The 19,475-nt window shown below is 39.8% G+C and overlaps 1 protein-coding gene across 8 annotated transcripts in view; it reads right to left on the bottom strand.

Moving 5' to 3' along the window:
• The window catches only part of CIITA (class II major histocompatibility complex transactivator), a 38,793-nt gene that overhangs the window by 7,230 nt on the left and 12,088 nt on the right, over positions 1 to 19,475 (bottom strand). For 7 of the 8 annotated variants that reach the window (XR_012837894.1, XR_012837893.1, XR_012837895.1 and 4 more), the window contains exons 5-17: positions 18,307 to 18,390; positions 17,740 to 17,790; positions 14,633 to 14,782; positions 13,270 to 13,410; positions 8,421 to 8,486; positions 6,263 to 7,970; positions 5,976 to 6,149; positions 5,041 to 5,112; positions 3,601 to 3,681; positions 2,030 to 2,122; positions 1,599 to 1,682; positions 728 to 811; positions 153 to 236 (exon numbers count right to left, since the gene is read on the bottom strand). Coding sequence is in view for 4 of the 8 variants with exons in the window: in XM_075767719.1 (XP_075623834.1) it covers positions 153 to 236; positions 728 to 811; positions 1,599 to 1,682; positions 2,030 to 2,122; positions 3,601 to 3,681; positions 5,041 to 5,112; positions 5,976 to 6,149; positions 6,263 to 7,970; positions 8,421 to 8,486; positions 13,270 to 13,410; positions 14,633 to 14,782; positions 17,740 to 17,790; positions 18,307 to 18,390 (2,872 nt within the window). In the remaining 4 variants the exon portion in view is untranslated. The remainder of the gene's footprint in view (positions 1 to 152; positions 237 to 727; positions 812 to 1,598; positions 1,683 to 2,029; positions 2,123 to 3,600; positions 3,682 to 5,040; positions 5,113 to 5,975; positions 6,150 to 6,262; positions 7,971 to 8,420; positions 8,487 to 13,269; positions 13,411 to 14,632; positions 14,783 to 17,739; positions 17,791 to 18,306; positions 18,391 to 19,475) is intronic. The other variant, XR_012837896.1, reaches the window with a different exon arrangement.

The raw sequence follows: 19,475 nt of genomic DNA, 5'->3' as shown, positions 1-19,475 counted from the left end.
TTTTTAACATTTCTGTGACTGCCTTTGTAGTTTGGTGATGTCTTTTTATTGTGCCTCTTCTAAATCTGACAAATACAAAACACAGCCTTAGCATGGATTCTAACCCAATTTACAGAATGAAGGTAAAGGAAACACCATATCAAGAGACTTACACCAAGTTCTTTATATGGGGACATTTTCGTAGACTGTTAGTCAGCTGCTGGGCTCCAACACCAGTTATTTTGTTATACTGAACACTGAGGAAAAAACACCTTTGTTAATCCAGAGCACATCATGTAGCGGTGTAATCAAACATTTCATTCAGAATCAAAAATGCTATACAGGCTTATCTGCAGATGGAGGAAGAAAGGAAAAGAAAAAAAACCCCAAATAGATCCTTGATTCAAAAAACCTATAATAAAATACTCAAAAGGTCAAAGTGGAACTTCATTAAGTTACTTCATCTGAGGGATTCCTTATTCTATGTACCCATGGTCTTTCTCCAACTCCCCATGACCCTATTCTCCCATCTTAAAACTGATTTTTTTTTTTATTTTTTTTTTTTAATGGTGAGGTGCTCCTTAGTCCTTTCTAACCACTGACTATCTGGACTCTGCATAAGCATATTTTGCCTGTGAAATTTCCGTCCTCAAATTCTGTCTCCTCTACCCCAAGCAGGGAAGATTTGAATTTTCAGTATCCAGGCAAGTAAGCTTTTCTGGGTCATCTCAAAAGATTTCATACTCACTCTAGCACTCTTAAAGATGCCATCGCAGGAAGAACTTTTGCAAGATTTTCTGCTCCAAAATCACAAATGTTATTATTGTATAAGCTGCAGAAAACCAAACCAGTATAAGTCACAATTGAATAATGGATAATGTAAACAGCTTATATATTAGATCAAGGAATTTCAGGTATGGTTGGTACGTCAAACTTTCAATTTATCCTTATCTATTTGTAGTTAATGTTTAAAACACAGATTCACATTTTCTGTATCAATTAAGGCAGGTGGCCACATCCCTTCTTCAGCTAGACAGCTATGGGAAAAATAGATCTAGATTCTTAATGAATAATGAGAACATGTCTGTCTACATTAGATCAAATTAAAAATCTGCAAGAAAATGAAGCTCAAATGTTTGCGACACAGCATTCAGAAAATTTCCATGTGAGCAAATTTCCAGAATTACACAACACAGTTCCCCGCATTCCCTACTGAGACACTTCAGTCAGGCCTATGCCAGACATTTTAATGAAGTGGGATGGACGATTGGTCCCATATCAGCAAACACACACCACCTCATTGCTGGCTTAGGGCTTATCACTGCGCTTAGCAAGCTCTGCATAAGCTCGCAGTAGATCATAGCCTTGGGTGCACATTTGTACAGGGATTGGATTTAAAAATCAGTGCAGTCCTTGTTATATTCCTGAGCATATATATCCTTCTGTATATCTACACTGGGTCATACATTTCTCTCCTTCTCTTTTGTCTAAAGACTTTATGCAAGAATGAAGTCAAAAGCTTGGCTCCTGCACAGTGTACATATTTGTTCCATGTTCAGTAATTTCTGAGATAGCAAGGTATGTTGTATAAAACAACTGAACAGGATACAGCTACTTACCTTAGTGTCTTTAATGAAGACAAGGAAGGAAGAGCTGTAGCTAGTTTCTCTGCACCCACATCTGTTATCTTATTCTGTGATAAGCTACAGTAAGTGAGATCGCTTTGTTAGTTGAGCACATTTATTCTAATTTATTACAGTATTACAAGGGAAAATTCATTTTCCATGTCTTTTTTATATAATTTGGACAGTCTGTTTAGACCAAATGCAGGGAAAAAGACAAATTACGGCCCTTGAAGGGAAATGAGGAATTGCCATAGGATTAACCTATTTCTCTAATGAATGTGCAGATTAAATATGTCCGCAGATTCATTGGTCTTCCATGCCCATGGGTTAGTTGTACCCGTAACTGTTACCACATTGTCCCTTAAGGCTCTAGGTTTAATCTATTTCTTTTCAAAATTTTCCAGAACAGTTAACCTTGCACTTACTTTAATGTTTCCAGTGATGTCAGGGTTGGAAAGACTTCAGATAGACTCTTTGCTCCTTCATCTCCTATGCCATTTTGACTCAGAGCATCAAGGCTGGGTGACGACAAAGAAAGAATTAGCTTCCCTTGTAATCTAGATTTTTGCAGTTTACTCACCTCAGAGACCACTCTGTATATCTTGAGAAGCCCCTTCTCTGCAGTAGCCTCGATCAGCAGGAAGCATCACATAAATCACAGCTTCTCTGATAAGCAGCTCTCTGCTTCCCAAATTTACAGCATAAGAAATTAATTTTTTACTAGTTGAATGGCTTGACCCATTTCCTTTGATATGCAAATGGTAGCACTTAATGCTTTGCTTCCACCATACACTGAAGATTATTAAAATTGTTATGAAATTGCTGTGTTCCAGCTATGCTGAAATGAGATTTCCTGTGCACACAGAAATACAGAACTGACAAAATCCAGCAGATGCTGTAAATCCCTAAAGAGCTCCTTCTCCAGATAGGGAGTATTAGAAATGAAGTTTTTCCTCATTCAGGTATCCAGATGGAAAGAATTTTAGATAGTCATAATTTTAGACACTGGATTCCCTTCTAATCTGACAGACAACGCTGGGATACATCGGACTCATTCCAGTTTTAGAGTTTTATTGTTTTCCCATAATAACCTAAAAAGGCCAGATACAATACAGACAAATGGCCAATGGGATGAGCCAGCAAGGACAAAGGCCCTCTCAAAACGCAGTAATCTTCCCACAGAGATGATGGCAGAATATTGACTATAGTTGCTACAATTGTTTCTAATGTAAAGAAGCTTAAAATTCAGAGACAGCTGGTTTGTCATGGATACAACAGAATAAATAGTAACTAGAGTTCTTAAAACTCCATCTCTAATACTGCTCCTGGTAAAGGAAGTGACAAAGACTGTGAAAATACATGGGCAGAACAAAGCCAGCTGCTAGCTGAGTATGGCTTTTTTATATCTTTTATATGAATCAAATCCACAAAGCTCAATCTCTTACAGGTTCTACCAGAAGTTCAGGATGTTTGTTGACTCTGGAAGGTGCACAGCACTGGCACAAATACTGAAGTTAACCTCCAAATTTAACACTGCTTCTGGTTCAGCAGGGATTCTGCTGTCTCCTGGGACAGACACGACCGCGAGTCCCTCAGAAACCTCACCATGAGGGAGCCTGGGGCTCAGGCACGTTATGGAGCTTGAATGAAGAAATGAGTGATCTGCAGACAGTGTTGATCCGTGCTGTGGCAGGAAGGGGGAGCACCCGGTGGGGGTCTGTGCTGAACCTCTCCCACAAGCTTTTAGCCACTGAGGAACACAGGGAAGTGACGGAAGGGATATTGAACAAAACCCTGCCACATGTCTTAAGGGAGGATGAAAAGCGCTAGCTTTTAGTCTGCTGTAATACTCTCTGAATGTTTTCATTGTTCAGTTTGTTCATCAAAGCAAGTAGTCTTGTTTGCAAATAAAATGTTTCTTGGGTAGATGAGCTCTCTCATCATCAAGGGCTGCTGAGGGGCAACATCAGCAAAGTTAATCTTTAGCATTACTCACTCTAAATGCTGAAGTGATGGAAATGCTGCAAGAATTTCCACAAGTTTTAGGAATCCCTGAAGGCCACATACTGGACCCAGCCTGGAAGAAAATAAATGTAGACATGCAGCAGTTTTTACACATGCTCAGAAACAGCAAAAGTTATGAATTTTTAAATTCTTCCCTGCAGCCCCAAATGCAAGCTAGTTTACACTCCTCAGAAGCAGCCATTCCCTACAATCTGCAGCAAGGATTTCTGTGTTGAAGTTTCCAGATGAGGACCCCACAAGGCTAAGGTCAGACAGAGCAGAGCAGCTTGCACAGAAGCAGCGGTACATGCATTTGCCACTTTTCTGTTACTCTTTGTGAGATTCATCTCACTTGTTTTAGATTCCTGTATTTCTGTTCTTTTTCTATTTTTTTTTCATTTTAAGTATTATAATATTAACACTTAATCTTAATAATGGAGATAAAAAAAATAATCTCTTTTTTCCCCCTCAACTATTGGCAATTCGGACTAACTTAAGATCAACATTTTACTGCAGCTTAAAGCATAAATTGAACTTTAATATTCCAGCTTCAAGCATTTGTCCCTCAGATGCTAACCTCTTATTTGGAGTTTCCTTGGTATCAGAATAAGTTCAGCCTAGTTAAAAGCATTGGAATTTTAACAAAAAAATTAAAATAAAGGGAAAGTAGGAGAGGAAATGAGTAGAGAAAGCATCAAAGAATCAGAAGTGAAGCCAAGCACAGCAGTTTTAGACTGGGTCAGATGTGAAGAGCAGGAAAGAGATGAAGACCTGATAAGAGTTCTCCATTGCACTGGTGCGATTTCTGCCCAAATTAATTCACATGCTATGGCAGGATATTTTAAGCAACAGAATAGCCTTGGAGACTGCTTACAGTTTGGGGGGAAAAAAAGAAATATTATTACACCTCATTTTTTAAATTCAGTGTTTCCAAGTCAATTTTCCTTCTTCCAAGAAAATGTTGCTAAATATTTTATTTGGGAGGCATTCTCTGACCTTATTCTCTCATGGCCTAAGCTCTGAGATAGGGCACAAAATTACATCAGAAGACTCAAACAGAAAAGTTGAGCATTTCTGGGGAAACATATTTCCCAGGTAGCTGGATCACAATCAAGATATTTTATACCCTGTGGCATAAGATCTACATCTGGTGATAAGGAGCTAACTTGTAGTAAAATCAAACAAAATTGATAGAACCATGTTGGTCAGTAGGATCAACAGGATCTGCAGGAGCCAGAAATGACTTTTTTTTAGTTTTGGCCATAACTCAATAAATCTAGTTGAGAAAAGCAGAACAGAAATAAATGGGCTTTACTTAATGCTTTGCCATAAACCAACTATACGTCAGTTCAATGACTGCAGCCAATATCCATGACAGTTCTCAGTCTTACATGTAATCATATATCAATCAACAGAGAGGAATATCACTTACGCAAATTCTAGTTTTCTGAGGTTTTTGATGGCAGGAATTTCATAGTTGCTGCAACCAGATGCATCTTGCACACTGAATAAAACACAGTAGAACCAGAGTATGAGAAATATTTTAGCAATGAAAACAGTGCTTTAAAAATAATTTCTTAGTAAACTTTTACAGGAAATAGACCACTGCTGCATTAACTGAGGAACCAGGAAACTTCAAAATAACTTCTGCTCCAACCTTTTGATTAATCTGATAATTGCCTTTCATGGTGCAGTCATTTGCTATTTTTCCAATAAAACTTAAAAATACATTCTTCTAAATCAAGTATTTTCTGTCAAATGTGAAACTTATTTTGTGTATATTTTAATCAAAATACTCTGCCCATGTTAAAATAGAAGTCACCATTTTTATTAAAAAAACCCCCACAACCAAAATGCTTTATTTATGCATGCTTTTAATTGCAACCAATCCCCAAGCCACATCACGAGCAGGGATAAAACACAGAATTTATAGATCACATAACACAAGATTTTACTTCCTGATCTAAAGGACTGACTATGGTCATTTGTGACCAGTGCAAAACAAGCCTTCATTTATGGCTCAGGTGCCATGGGGGGCAAAAAAATCAGTTAGCTCAAGTTATGAAACTGAAAGCAATTGGAAGATAGTATACTCCAAGATAAAAAAGAAATCTGAAGGAAAAAAAAATGACAGCTGGCTTTTTTATTGGCAGTTTTGATAAATATACTGCATGGTGCTGTCATTGCTCCTCTCTGCTATGACAACCACCCCACATCGGGGTAGGAGAACCCTCTGAGATGATACAAGAGCTTGCACTGCCTTAGTTACTTCTTCTTTGGACAAGCAGAGGTCTCCATTCTCCAGCACTGTCAGTGAACCCCAATCACTAGTATATTAAGAGAACTTTTGATCACAAATGATCCTACCAATGGATCATCCTCTCCTGCAGCTCTACAAGGTCTGAAAGGTCACTGATGTCCTTCATTGTCTTTGCCTTAAAGGGATCAAGAACAAATTTCTCTGTTGATGCTCTCAGCAGTTTGTAGTCTTTTGTCTGTTCTAAAGACTTCCAAAGCCTGACTGTGTCGCTGGGGGAGGCCCTGTAAAGTGACAAAACAGGTAAAGTCAACACATATGACTGCTGTTGTCACATGAAAGTGTCATTTACATACAGTCCTATGAATGACACTACTACCTACAAAGAATGACCAACCTGAATGATGCCACATTCTTTAGGCCAACCAAGTCTTTTAGCCCTTGCATGTCAATGCTGCTGTTTCGCAAATCCAAGGAAAACTCTTTTCTTGACCTTTTTAAAACAGAGTGCAGTACATGGACATCAGGTGGTGTAAGAACTACGCCCAGAAAAGACAGGTCTGGCTTGAGCCTTAAGGCCACATGCTGCAAAAGATAATTGCTTTGTGTTTCATAAATACAGTGTAAAAGCTCGAGTAACCTCTCTGGACAGAGCTCATTTATCTGCAGCCTTCTAATATATTTCAAGAGTATTTTCTGCTTCTTGGTTGATTGTTTTACATCCTTATTTGAAAGGGAGCAGAAGAAGGGATCATCCTGGAGGAACAGTAATCCAGCCAAAAATCGAGGCACTAAATCTAACCAGGTATAAGGTTTTTTCTTCTTGGATGGAAAAGACAGGTACTTTGTTAGACTTTTATCCTTGATCTCTTCTGCTAACATAAGGTGAAGTGCACCCAAGAAATTCTGAATGACAAAATCAGAGAATGTGCTCCCAAATTCCTCTTCTTCACTATCTGAATGTCTGGGGAATGCAAATGGCAGGAAAAATCCATATTTCAGAGCAAACTCTTTAACTTCCTTAGAAGGAAGAAGATCACTTTTCATGGCACTTTGGTGCTTTTCTCCAAGATCCCAGGCTATACGGCTTAATGTAGCAAGACTCTCTCGATTTTGCATGGCTGCAACATCTGTTTGCATAGGTATTATCTTTTGCTGAACAAATTTCAGGAAGACTGTAGTAAGAGTTGAAGGAAGGCTTTTGTCTCCCATCTCAAGTACTGTCTCACAGAGAAAACAAACAAATCTACACATACCAGGGCTGTAACAATGACTGAACAAGTACTCACACTCTTTGATTAATTTCAGTGCATTATCACAGTAGGGTAATCCTTCAAAGTATTTGGTTATGTACAATTCCCTCTGCTGAGGGGAAAATCCTAATGTTTCAATAGTCTTATCCACTTTGGACACATACTGGTACACCTTGTCTTTTGGTCTTGCTGTAAGTAATAAAGTACAACCATTGAGTATCTTTTTGTGGATGAGTCGTGAAAGCAACTCCTTTATAGTGCACAAGTCTTTTTCAGGCTGGCTGGCTGAGCAACGAGGAAAATTCTCATGATCATGCAACCCTTCGAAACCATCAAAAACCAGAAGGACTTTAGAAGGATTTTGCAATATATACTCAAAGATCTCTTTGCTTCCCTCTTGAGGTTCTACTAAAAATTCAAGCAGCAGATCCTTCAGACTGTATCGCTTCTCAGGCAAGCTTATTTGTTTGCAGTCAAACCAAAATACAAATTCAAATTGAGAAAACTCTCCACTTGACCAGTCCTGGCAGATCTTCTGAACAAGAATGCTTTTGCCCATTCCTGCTTTTCCGAGCACCACAATGACTTTAGTCTCTAAGTCTTTACCTCCTGGGATTTGAAATATTTGGCTTCTTTTAAGGGCTGCCCTTTCCTTCCCTTGCAGACTGCAAGTTACCAGCTCCTTTTCCATTGCTTTCATGCTATTCTTCCCAGTCTTGGTTTCAGATTGGCTTTGAACAAGTGTTCCATCAATAAACAGGTGATCAAGAGTTACTTCACGCTCCATGGCCACAGATTTGCATACGTCTCGGAAATAATCCATAAGTGATGTACAGAAAGCTTCCACTGGTTCTAGAGAAATAAAAAGCACACACAAACTGAAGAAACCAGTCTACAGATTACAACATTGCTTGATGGTGGTTTAAGTACGCAACTGTAATATGGTCAAAATATATCAGTTCCCATAAAGCATGTAGGTCTGGATTTATCCCATGCAACTGCAGGTACTTAAATTAGGAGTGCAGGCACAATATACGCTTTTAGACCTATGAACTGAAGGTATCTATGCATATGATAAAACCAGCCAAGTACACTGACCTTCTAAGTAGGTACTACAGCTAGATATCTAAAGGTAGACAAGTCTAACATCTTAAAAACAGAAATTGTGTTCAGCCACTCGCAACAGCTTCACAAATTGTTGAAAGACAATTCCTATGACAAGTAGCTTTTATGTACGGAAAGGAACACAGAAAAATTAGCCAAAAATACTGGAAGTTTTAAGTTCAAGAGATCTAAACTCACTTGGTCTTTTGAAGGGTTCTTCAGAAGGAATTATGGGAATTCGGACTTCTTTGAACATTTCTAAACCTGGAGAAAAAAACCAATATACTTGAGGAAGACACCTAGATAGTCATCAATTCAGCTTTACTAATTTTAACAAGACTAATGCAAATTTTCAAGTTCGTTGCAACACATATTATGTATCATCCAGAGAAAGAGATATTTTGTTTGTTTTACATGGGAAAGGAAAAAAATCCTCATACAAGTACAATTCAGCTGACATGAACTGTTGCAGGCAGTATGACACCACACAAGATGACAGCTGTTCCAACAGTTGTATCAAGCAGAAGATCTATCTTAACATGGTGACATCTGCTGTTCTTTTCAGATGTTGGTGTTTTGCATAATTCATGTTCATATATAAGACTTCTTTATGTCATCAAAAGCAATAGCCTCCTTTTGTTATTTATTCTACACCTTGTAACCAAGCATTAAGGATGAAAGTCAGAGATTCACAGATTGGTAGGGGTTGGAAGGGACCTCTAGAGATCATCTAGTCCAACCCTCCTGCTACAGCAGGATCACCTAGAGCATGTTGCACAGGATTGCATCCAGGCAGGTTTTGAATATCTCCAGAGAAGGAGACTCTACAACCTCTCTGGGCAACCTGTTCCAGTGTTCAGTCACCCTCAAATCATAGAATCATAGAATGGTTTGGGTTGGAAGGGACCTTAAAGATCATCTAGTTCCAACCCCCCTGCTGCGGGCAGGGACACCCTCCAGTAGACCAGGTTGCCCAAAGCCTCATCCAACCTGGTCTTAAACACTTTCAGGGATGGGGCAGCCACAGCCTCTCTGGGCAACCTGTTCCAGTGCCTCACCACTCTAACAGTAAAGAATTTCTTTCTAATATCTAATCTAAATCGACCCTCCTTCAGCTTAAACCCATTCCCCCTTGTCCTGTCACTACACTCCCTGATAAACAGTCCCTCACCATCTTTCCTGTAGGCCCCCTTCAGGTACTGGTAAGCCGCAATTAGATCTCCCTGGATCTCCCCTCTTTTCTCCAGGCTGAACAATCCCAACTCTCTCAGCCTGTCCTCATAGGAGAGGTGCTCCACCCCTCCAGTCAGCTTTGTGGCCCTCCTCTGGACTCGCTCCAACAGCTCGATGTCTCTCCTGTACTGGGGCCCCCAGAGCTGGATGCAGTACTCCAGGTGGGGTCTCACAAGAGCGGAGTAGAGGGGCAGGATCACCTCCCTCGACCTGCTGGTCACGCCTCTTTTGATGCAGCCCAGGACACGGTTGGCTTTCTGGGCTGCAAGCGCACACTGCTGGCTCATGTTGAGCTTCTCATCAATCAATACCCCCAAGTCCTTCTCCTTGGGGCTGCTTTCAATCCATTCCTCGCCCAGCCTATAGTTGTGCTTGGGATTGCGCCGACCCATGTGCAGGACCTTGCACTTGGCCTTGTTGAACTTCATGCGGTTCGCACGGGCCCACCTCTCCAGCCTGTCAAGGTCCCTCTGGATGGCAAAGTGAAGAAGTTTTCCCTTATATTCAGATGAAACTTCCTGTGTTCCAATCTGTCCCCATTGCCTCTTGTCCTGTCACTGGGCACCATCGAGAAGAGTCTGGCCTCTTCCGCTAGACATCCCCCCCTTTAGATATTTGTAAGCGTTGATCGGATCCCCTCAGTCTTCTCTTCTTCAGGCTAAACAGACCCAGCTCTCTCAGCCTTTCCTCATAAGAGAGATGCTCCAGTTCCCTAATCATCTTTGTAGCCCTCCACTGGACTCTCCAGTAGTCCCCTGTCTTTCTTGAACTGGGGAGCCCAGAACTGGACACAATATTCCAGATGTGGCCTCACCAGGGCAGAGTAGAGGGGGAGGAGAACCTCCCTCGACCTGCTGGCCACACTCTTCTTAATACACCCCAGGATACAATTGGCCTTCTTGGCCACAAGGGCACATTACTGGCTCATGGAGAGCTTGTTGTCCACCAGGACTCCCAGGTCCTTCTCCACAGTACTGCTTCCCCAGCAGGTCAACTCCTAACTTGTACTGGTGTCTGGGGTTGTTCTTCCCTAGGTGCAGAACCATACACTTGCCCTTGTTGAATTTCATGTGGTTCCTCTTTGCCCAGTTCTCTAGTCTGTCCAGGTCTTGCTGAATGGCAGCACAGCTTTCTGGTGTGTCAGCCACTCCTCCCAACTTAGTATCATCAGTGAATGTGCTGAGGGTATACTCTATCCCCTCGTCCAAGTGATTGATGAATACGTTGAATAAGACTGGACCAAGCACTGACCCTTGGGGCACACCACTAGCTACAGGCCTCCAACTAGACTCTGCGCCACTTATCACAACCCTCTGGGCTTTGCCATTCAGCCAGTTCTCTACCCATCTCACTGACCACTCATCCAACCCACACTTCCTGAGCTTGCTAACTAGGATGTTATGAGAGACAGTGTCAAAAGCCTTGCTGAAGTCAAGGTATACAACAACCACTGCTCTCCCTTCATCCACCCAGCTGGTCATACCATCATAGAAGCCTATCAGATTGGTCAGGCATGATTTCCCCTTGGTGAATCCATGTTGACCACTCCCAATAACCTTCTTCTCCTTCACATGCTTACTGATAACCCCCAGAATAAGTTGTTCCATCATCTTTCCAGGGATGGAGGTGAGGCTGACTGGCCTGTAGTTTCCTGGATCCTCCTTCTTGCCCTTTTTGAAGACCAGAGTGACATTGGCTTTCCTCCAGTCCTCAGGCACTTCTCCTGTTCTCCATGACCTTTCAAAGATGATTGAGAGCAGCCTAGCAACAACATCTGCTAGCTCCCTGAGCACTCGTGGGTGCATCCCATCAGAGCCCATAGATTTGTGGATGTCGAGTTTGCCTAGATGTTCTCTAACCCGATCCTCCTCGACCAAGGGAAGGTCTTCCTTTTGCAAGAAGAATTTACAAATAGAATTTACCCATTATTCTTCCTGACAAAGTACTGTCACTGTCCAATTTTCTTTCTTTTTGCCTGTTTGTTTTCAAACTACTGCAGAGTTTTGCATTTGGTCAGATGAGCAGTGTCTGCCATCCACAAAGAAATTGGGAATTTTTCAGAGAAAGCATATTTTCTACACACTGGTAATGACAGAGCATCGGTTTTGATAATAAAAATTTTGGTAGGAAAATCTTTGCATATGCAGGACAGAATTTAAATTGACAGAGACTGTAACAAACTCAACCTCATCAATAGTCTTGTGGTAACCACACTCAGCAGAGATGTAGGAAAAAAACCCCAAAACAAAACAAGTTAATCTCCCTAGATTTGTACAAACATATTTACTACCGTAATATTTGGTTCATCTTGATGTAGAATGGGGTTTAAAAAAAATACAAATCTTAAAGTTTCAGAGATCTGGAAATCAATTCCTACCCTGCATGCCAGCAATATATGGAATGGTTAGAGTTCAGAGTTGCTTCTAGCAGGAAAGCACCCACAGACTTATAATAAGCAAATCCTTTTTCCAGTGAAAGAATACGTTTGATATAGTTATTCTCCTTGTAGAAGAAAATCGACTTAAGATATTAAATAAAGAGAGGCCATACCTGTTTTCAGGCAAGTGTCTGGTTTTGGTGTAATATTTATTTTATTACATAAAAACAACAGAATGGAAACCCAAGAAAAGCTGTAATGAGACATTTAGATGGAAAGCAGCATTGGTCAAATCAATCAGGTGTCAATAATTTTTAAAAAAGGAAGAGAGACTGGCTTGGTAGCTTGTGTGCTAGTTTTTCTGCTGCATTTAGAATTCTGAGGTTTGCAACATACTCACATATGCTGCACTGCTGTAAATTAGCTGGAATTATTAGTATTATGTATTCACATCAACAGTATATATCATTTACATATACTTCCCCAAACCTAGGGGTATTTGCCTATTAATCCCCACTTTAAAATTTTGCTGTTTTGGGTGGTGTTAGGCACCAGAGGGCAACAAAACACTTGTTCTAAGCTGCAAGCAGCTATAGTCACCAGGGTACACAGAGATCAGAAACTTAAATAACCACTGAAATCAAACTCCCTGTTCTAACAGCTTTCTGAGGGCTGGAAGAAAAGTTTCTGAGGAAAGTTTGCTACCACAGGTGAGACTGTTATACCCTGACCAAGGCTTCGATTTCTTTATAAGCCTTTCTGTATCTTAGGCTTCTGTACTGTTTAGTTAAATAAATCATCATCACTTTGGTTTTGCGGCTTCCACATGAGCTGACTGCAGTCTGGCTTCCGGCACTGAGCATTTAAGATGCTCAGGCCATGCCAGTACCAGCACAACTTCCACTTCTGATGGTGCCCAAGCAAGTGGGCTTTTGTATTGTTTTAACTAGACAAGAAGACTTCTCCCAGAAACTGGACTTCATAGAAAACACAGTGGATTAGCTGCTAACATATAGCTGAACCTGTAGCTCTACAGCCCTCTATCTATCTGCTCTGTATTTTGGACTACACTAAGCAGCCAGTGATCAATACAAAGAAGAAAATGCCATTAATTTTTATTTTCCTCAATAAGGTCATTATGAGTAAAGCCTGGAGGGGAGAATTGGCTTTGAGTAGAAACAATGTGCTCCCTCTCCCAATCCAAAATAGTACTGTATATATAAAAATTCATTTTCTACTTACCACATAAACTAACTGGAAAATTTAGGGATATCAATGTTTCCATAGAAGAAGTCAGCACTGGCAAGAAACAAGTGATAGTTTTCAGCCTATCATAGCTATCAGTAACTGAAATGCGGGAACTTAGTACTTTGCTGACAGCATTGATTTTCCAGTACTTTCTGTCTATTTATATGGATAAAAGGTTATTGCTCTTACCTGGACATATTATAACATCAGATATGCCATTTGCAAGAACAAAATTAAGTATCTGCTGAGGAGGATCTGCAAAGCCTGTACTGTCTTGGCTCCCTTTCATGTCGACAGGTAGACACTCTGGAATCAAAGGTGCTGAAGATCCTGAAATGAGTGCAGAATAATTACTCTTTTGTTTTTAAAAGTTCTTGGTTTCTAAAGGTATCTAAGAAAGAAAAAGCTTTCTAAAAGCTACCTATCCTTTCTGGCAGCTTCTGAGCAAATATTCCCAGTGGAGAGCTTATGAAACAGAATTCTTAGGATCACATGAGGTCCATAGAATCCATTAAACAAAAACTCTTAAAAGGTACAATGAACGTGAAATACAAGGAATTACCCAGCTTTTAGTGACCACTAGTTTTCAATAGTCTAAAGAGAAATTATTCATTCTTCTTGATAAGGAAAACTGCTTAAGGCAAAGTCTGTAAATGTATGGACCAGAGATCAGAAGAGAGAAAATGTATAAATATTATGTATCTGAATTAATTTTACCGTCCTTTGCACTACATCTTTCCTGCATAATTGCACATCATGCAGCTCATACAAGCAGCTAGCAAGCATCCTCCCTCTGAACCCACACTGGGAAATGTTTTGATGATGCAGTGCTTGCAATTTAATCAGCCATGGCTCTGAGTTTCTGTAGGTGTGACAGAATTTCTTCTGCTACTTTGTGCTGTTTCAGCTAGCATCAGATACTTCAAGAGTTCTAACTTATCCACTGCTTTTTGGTTCCTTTCCAGCATAGACTTAACAGTGAAAGGTGTTGAATCATGTCTTTGTCATTAGCACTTGCCAGTGTACCATGAGCACCTTCTGCTACACAACATGATCAAGGCAAGGTGGCTATACAGCCCATTGCTTGGATTAGTACTCAGGTTTTGTGAACAAAATTCCAGCCCAGATTTTGCTCTACTATTGCAAATATAATTATCCTGCAGTCCTTAACAAACCTCTGGATGAAAAAGAAATTGGAACTAAACCAAAGTGTATTAAGGAAAATTTTGTGATTTCCTATTCTTAAGACAAGTAATTAATTATTTAGATTAGCATATAGTAAATAACTCTGTTCTCTTATTTATTAACCACCACTTCACCAATTAAATGAAAGACTCATTATACTTCGTTAGGGGCAATGCACTTTTAATTTCCCTTGAGTATTTTTCATTCTTTTAGTGAGTGCCACACTTTTAAGTGCTTGATTGAAAGAGCTGCCATACATGTTTTCCCTGCCATTATTCATGGTCAATGACCAGATTTATAAGAGAGGTCTCCCCTTGCATAAATCAGCCTGTGTACAGGTGCACACCCATAGCTGTACCGTACATACCAGGAATTACAAAACTTCTTTCCAACGCATTGGTAGCAGGAACAGAAAAGGACATGTGCTGGTTAGTTAGTGAGGTGGAGCTAGCTGGATGGCTGTTGAGAGGCATAGCTAAGAAACTGCCATTCCCTGCAGACACTGCAGGAATTTCCACTTGAAAAAAAAGCAAAACAAAAGGAAAAAGTTATTTCTTTGCTAGATGTTAAGGGGGCCAAAGAAGAGGTCTCAATAGATAGCATAAACCACTTGATTCTGATCAGTTGTGTTTTGATTTACCAAAAGCAAGAACCATTCACAATAGCTTTCTGAAATTTACTCAGGTCTCAAAATCTAAAATGTACTTATGAAATTCTGTAGTAGATCACTTTTTTCCAGTAGTTCACTCTGTTTTCTTTTTCTTCATCTTTCCTGGTCTGTCTTCTTTCTTGAGACCTTCACATTAGATGTGTTTAGATGTAAATGATCTTACACATGGGTGACTGACAGATAGGACATAACAAGGTCTTACATTGGCTGTACTAAGTTTCCCAAGCGTGGTTTGTTACCTTCATATTGCACAAGATCAGAGCCCCATGTACAATAAACTGAGGACCCTGACTCTCTACTTAAACACTGCAGTGCTTGTAAGGACAACTAGTCTGTGTTAAGACGGTTTCCCAAAAACCAGCCACAAACACCTGAGTTTTAAAAGATGTAACTTGCCCGCAGCACTTGTTTTTTTTCCAGAAGAGAACAAGTGGGGAGGAAGACTCATGTGCACTGCATGATTTCATCTGCTTATCAAAAGTGTCTTACAAATTAAGTAAGGTACACTTGCTTATTTTGAAGTAGTCTGCTAGTTTCCTTGGGTTTGCCACACTCTTATTCTCCGAGTTGGTTTTGCTTTTCTTTCCCCCTCCTGTCTAGCAGCCACAATTAAGCCTCTATTGCATTGTTTTCTAATGGTTTATCAGGAGCTACAAACCTGTGTGGGTTTTGTGCCACTATAGTGTACGCTGTCTTCTGGAATGCAAGCTTTTTAGGGTGGGATATCCTAAAGTTGTTTACCAGGAACTGATGTATTATTTTGTTACAGGAACCCTTCATTTTTGCTGTGGTATAAAAACAGACTTTAAAAAGTGATTTTCAGCTTGTGTGTAAATCAGCATGGGAAATTCCCATGTGATTTCCTATCCAAAGACTGTTGTGTTGCTAAGGTTAGATAAGATCAGGTACTGTGATAGCTAGCCACAAACAGTTGAGCAAATCTAAAGTTTAATTTAATTCAATTCCTTTGAAAGAATCTCATCTTTGGCTTACGACTCTGAACTTTAGTACACATCATCCTCTTTACTGTAGATAGTCTTACACTTCTGAAGAGATGATGCATTTGCCTTTGTAGGATCAGACTGTAACACTCATTTTATGACAAGTTAAACAAATTCCCGATTTTGTCATGTAGGTCATCTTTCTATCCATTACATTTTTTTGTACCCAGTACTTATACTACCTTATGTGTATATTCCTTCGCTCAGCACCTTCATTGGGTCAAGTAAGGTAGAGAGAGTGATAATATTGTGAGTGCTTTCAGAAAAGGATGGGTGCAGCTTCACAAAGCACCTGTTAGCTCTGTGATGATACTGCAGACTGGAATGCAAGTTTTGAAGGGTGAAGCATTTCTACTGTTTTGTTTTTGTTTTTTTAAAATCAGGAACTGATGTGCCATTTCCTTATTGAAAACTCTTCATTGTTAGTGTGGCATAAACACAGGCTTTAAAAAGCACCAAATCTATAAAGGAATTTAAGCAGATAGAAGGTAATACACCTTTAATAGCTACTAACTGCCAGGAACTTTACCTGAGTCTGAATAACTACAACCAGCAGGTAACAGCAGGAACTGTGATTACCTTTCCAGATCCAGCAAATGTATTTTTTTCACAGCTAACTCTGCTCAATCCCCCCCAGAAGTCCACATGAACAATGGAAAACCAGCTTGGGTCACAGTCCCAGTGCATGTGTTCTCTCTCTATGACTTTCATCCAGTCTATGCCAGTTCCTTAGCAATTGCTGGGCAATTGCCGGTCTGAATTTTGTTGAGGTGCAGTCCCATGATCCAAGCACTCTCTGGATGGCTCTCTAGGTTACACATTGGTTTTGGCTGCCCACCCTGACATGTACACTGCCCATGGGGTTTGGTACAGTCAGAGCTCCCCTTAGGAGGCTTGGGAAGTGTGCTAGCATACAGTAATGCATATGTCACTTCAAAACACCATATAATATATTCATCCAAAGGTGCTAGCTGTCACATGGATTTTGGAAGGGTATTTTGCTGGCTTAGCTATGCTTGAGACATCCATTTAGGCTACAGCTGCATCAGAACTTTAGCACCAGTTTATACCTAGGGAACGAGTTACAGCCTGTCTGCTGGCCACATGTACTGCCTTGTAGGTGATCTAACAGGTGTAACACCTAGAAATTTCCCTTCCTCCCATTCTTACGTTGGTTTAAAGGACTGTATAGCATGGTTGGGCCATCTCTTCACAGTTATTATTTTCACTAGGATGTTTCACTGGATTTTTGGAAGGTGTCACACTTAACACAAAGAGGATCAAACCCTCTTTGGAAATGCCAAACTATGGCCTGAGTCATACTGCCCATCATAAATAAAAGGTGTATGTGATAAAAATTACAAAATTTGGCTCTGACCTAATTCTCCACTGTTTTTCTTTCTGCTCTCAGATAGATTTAGAAAAGTTCAACTGTGCCTCTGCTGATGCTAAGGAAGTAATTTTTCTATCACCTGGCAGTGACGTGTGCTCTTGAAGGATAAAGATCCAACTGTTCCCAGGCTACCATGTAGGTGGTCCCAAGATGCACGATTTAATAGCTACTGATAAGATGGCACAGATTTGTTGCATCATGAATTAGTCAGAGGTGCAAAGAATGGGATTCTACAGTGATTTCTACTCTGCTGGAAGTAGAAACATGAAAATGCATGATGATGCTGTACTATCAAATCTATGACAGCGAACTTTCCCTTGAAGGTAGAGTTACAATACCTAACAAAGGATGAGACTTTGGAACATGAGATGATATATGTTCAATAATTTCCTATTCAGCCAATAACTTACCGATTTTCTTGTATTTGGGTTCTGAATCATCAGAGCAACTCTCTGCAGAGCCTAAGGTGGCAAAAAGAGAAGTAGATAGTAAGTGACAAAAATTGAACAAGTTTGCTAATTTTAAGTTTCCACCTTGGAGATTTATTTTATTTTTTTAAAGTAGAAGGGAGTGTTATCAGTTTCAATTCATCTATTTCAGAACTGTATAGGTCCAATGTATAAAACATGAATGTGAAAAGCCTTATATTATTTTACTCTGACTGTGAAGTTTTAATTGGGCTGCAGATTTTTGTGCCAGTAATCAAAGATTTTTGATGTTGTTCTTGCTATTAAAGAGGGAATTGTTCAGATGTCATGTTACAGGACAATGAATTCTGCGAATTGTAAAGAATGTTCTTGGGGGAGCTGTTTTCACTTCCAGCCCACACAGGATGAGCAAAGTCAGAGGAAGCACATCTGGTTGTATCAGTGAAGAACTACATGAGAGATGCATCGAGGCTGTGTTAAAACCAAAGCACTGTAATGCAAATTTAGAATTAAAACACTACAGCCTTTCAAACTCTGTTTTTCACTTACTTCGTTTGTGACATTTCTGTATCTTTATGTCAGTAAATCTCTCAGTGTTTTCAGCAGCCATTTCATCCAAAATAAGGTTCCCTGCTAAAAACATGAAATATTGCCAAATATCAACCTTTGTTCTTCTAGAAAAATTATAGAAAGAAGTAAAAGCAAGAGAACCACACCAACAGGCAGCAAAGATGAAATATCCTCCAAATAAAAGATAAAAAACAAATCACACAATAAAACACATATCCAGATCGATATGATTTAGAAAGCCCACAGAGGTCTGAACGCAGATTCTGTCACCCTGTGTTATTGTCTAAACTGCAAAATATTAATCTACAGCCATAAATTCAGCAGCTAATAAAACATCACAGCTGTATCACAGTGTGCTCTCAGTACTAGTAAAGTTACTTAGTCATTTTATGTAGGATTAAAGGATTAGATCCTTTGAGAGACAGAGTAAAGGGTTCTAAACAGATTTTATATTCTATGTTGTAAGAACTGTGAAGTTATCCATACCATTCTTCTACTATACTGTATCTTGTTACCTCTAAAACCAATATAAATTTTGCCGTTAGGTGCAACTACCCGCAAATTCTAAACACACCAGGCAGCAGTAAAAAACATTTAAAAAGTGATGTGAGCTTCCTGTAGCCGGAATTGTCCTAGGGAAGGACTGATCTCTGGTAAATTATTCCAAATTACTTTCCTTAAACATAAACCAGGATATTCTGTGATTTTTTTCTGATTCTACAGATTTCCCACGTATTAATATATATATCCTGAAATCGTAAACAGCTGCATTTGTGCCACTATCAAAACAATGATTTTTGTACCAAAAGCCAAGCAATTATCTCCGGTCAAGCACTGAATGAAGGAATCATTTACTACACATATATTATACCATTGCTGCATTGATCTGGGAGAGAAGTAAAATTTGACATGCTTCCTCAGGCAGGTCTGGGCGTCCTGGACAGAAATATGTGTGCATGAACTTTATTTATACACATGCTAAGTCCTCTGGGTTTATCAGGTTTAATGAATTTATGCATATCATTTGTGTTGTGCTCAGAATAAGTGTGATGCTAACTAAGGGCATATACTGCTCTAGACAGTTAAGCTGTGCATACACTATGACCATAGCGACGTGATCAGCAACTTGGCCAGAGATAAAACTGCCA

This window comes from Balearica regulorum, chromosome 15 (genome assembly GCF_011004875.1).
Source record: "Balearica regulorum gibbericeps isolate bBalReg1 chromosome 15, bBalReg1.pri, whole genome shotgun sequence".
Classification (NCBI taxonomy): domain Eukaryota; kingdom Metazoa; phylum Chordata; class Aves; order Gruiformes; family Gruidae; genus Balearica; species Balearica regulorum.
This window is presented reverse-complemented; position numbering and strand designations above follow the sequence as displayed.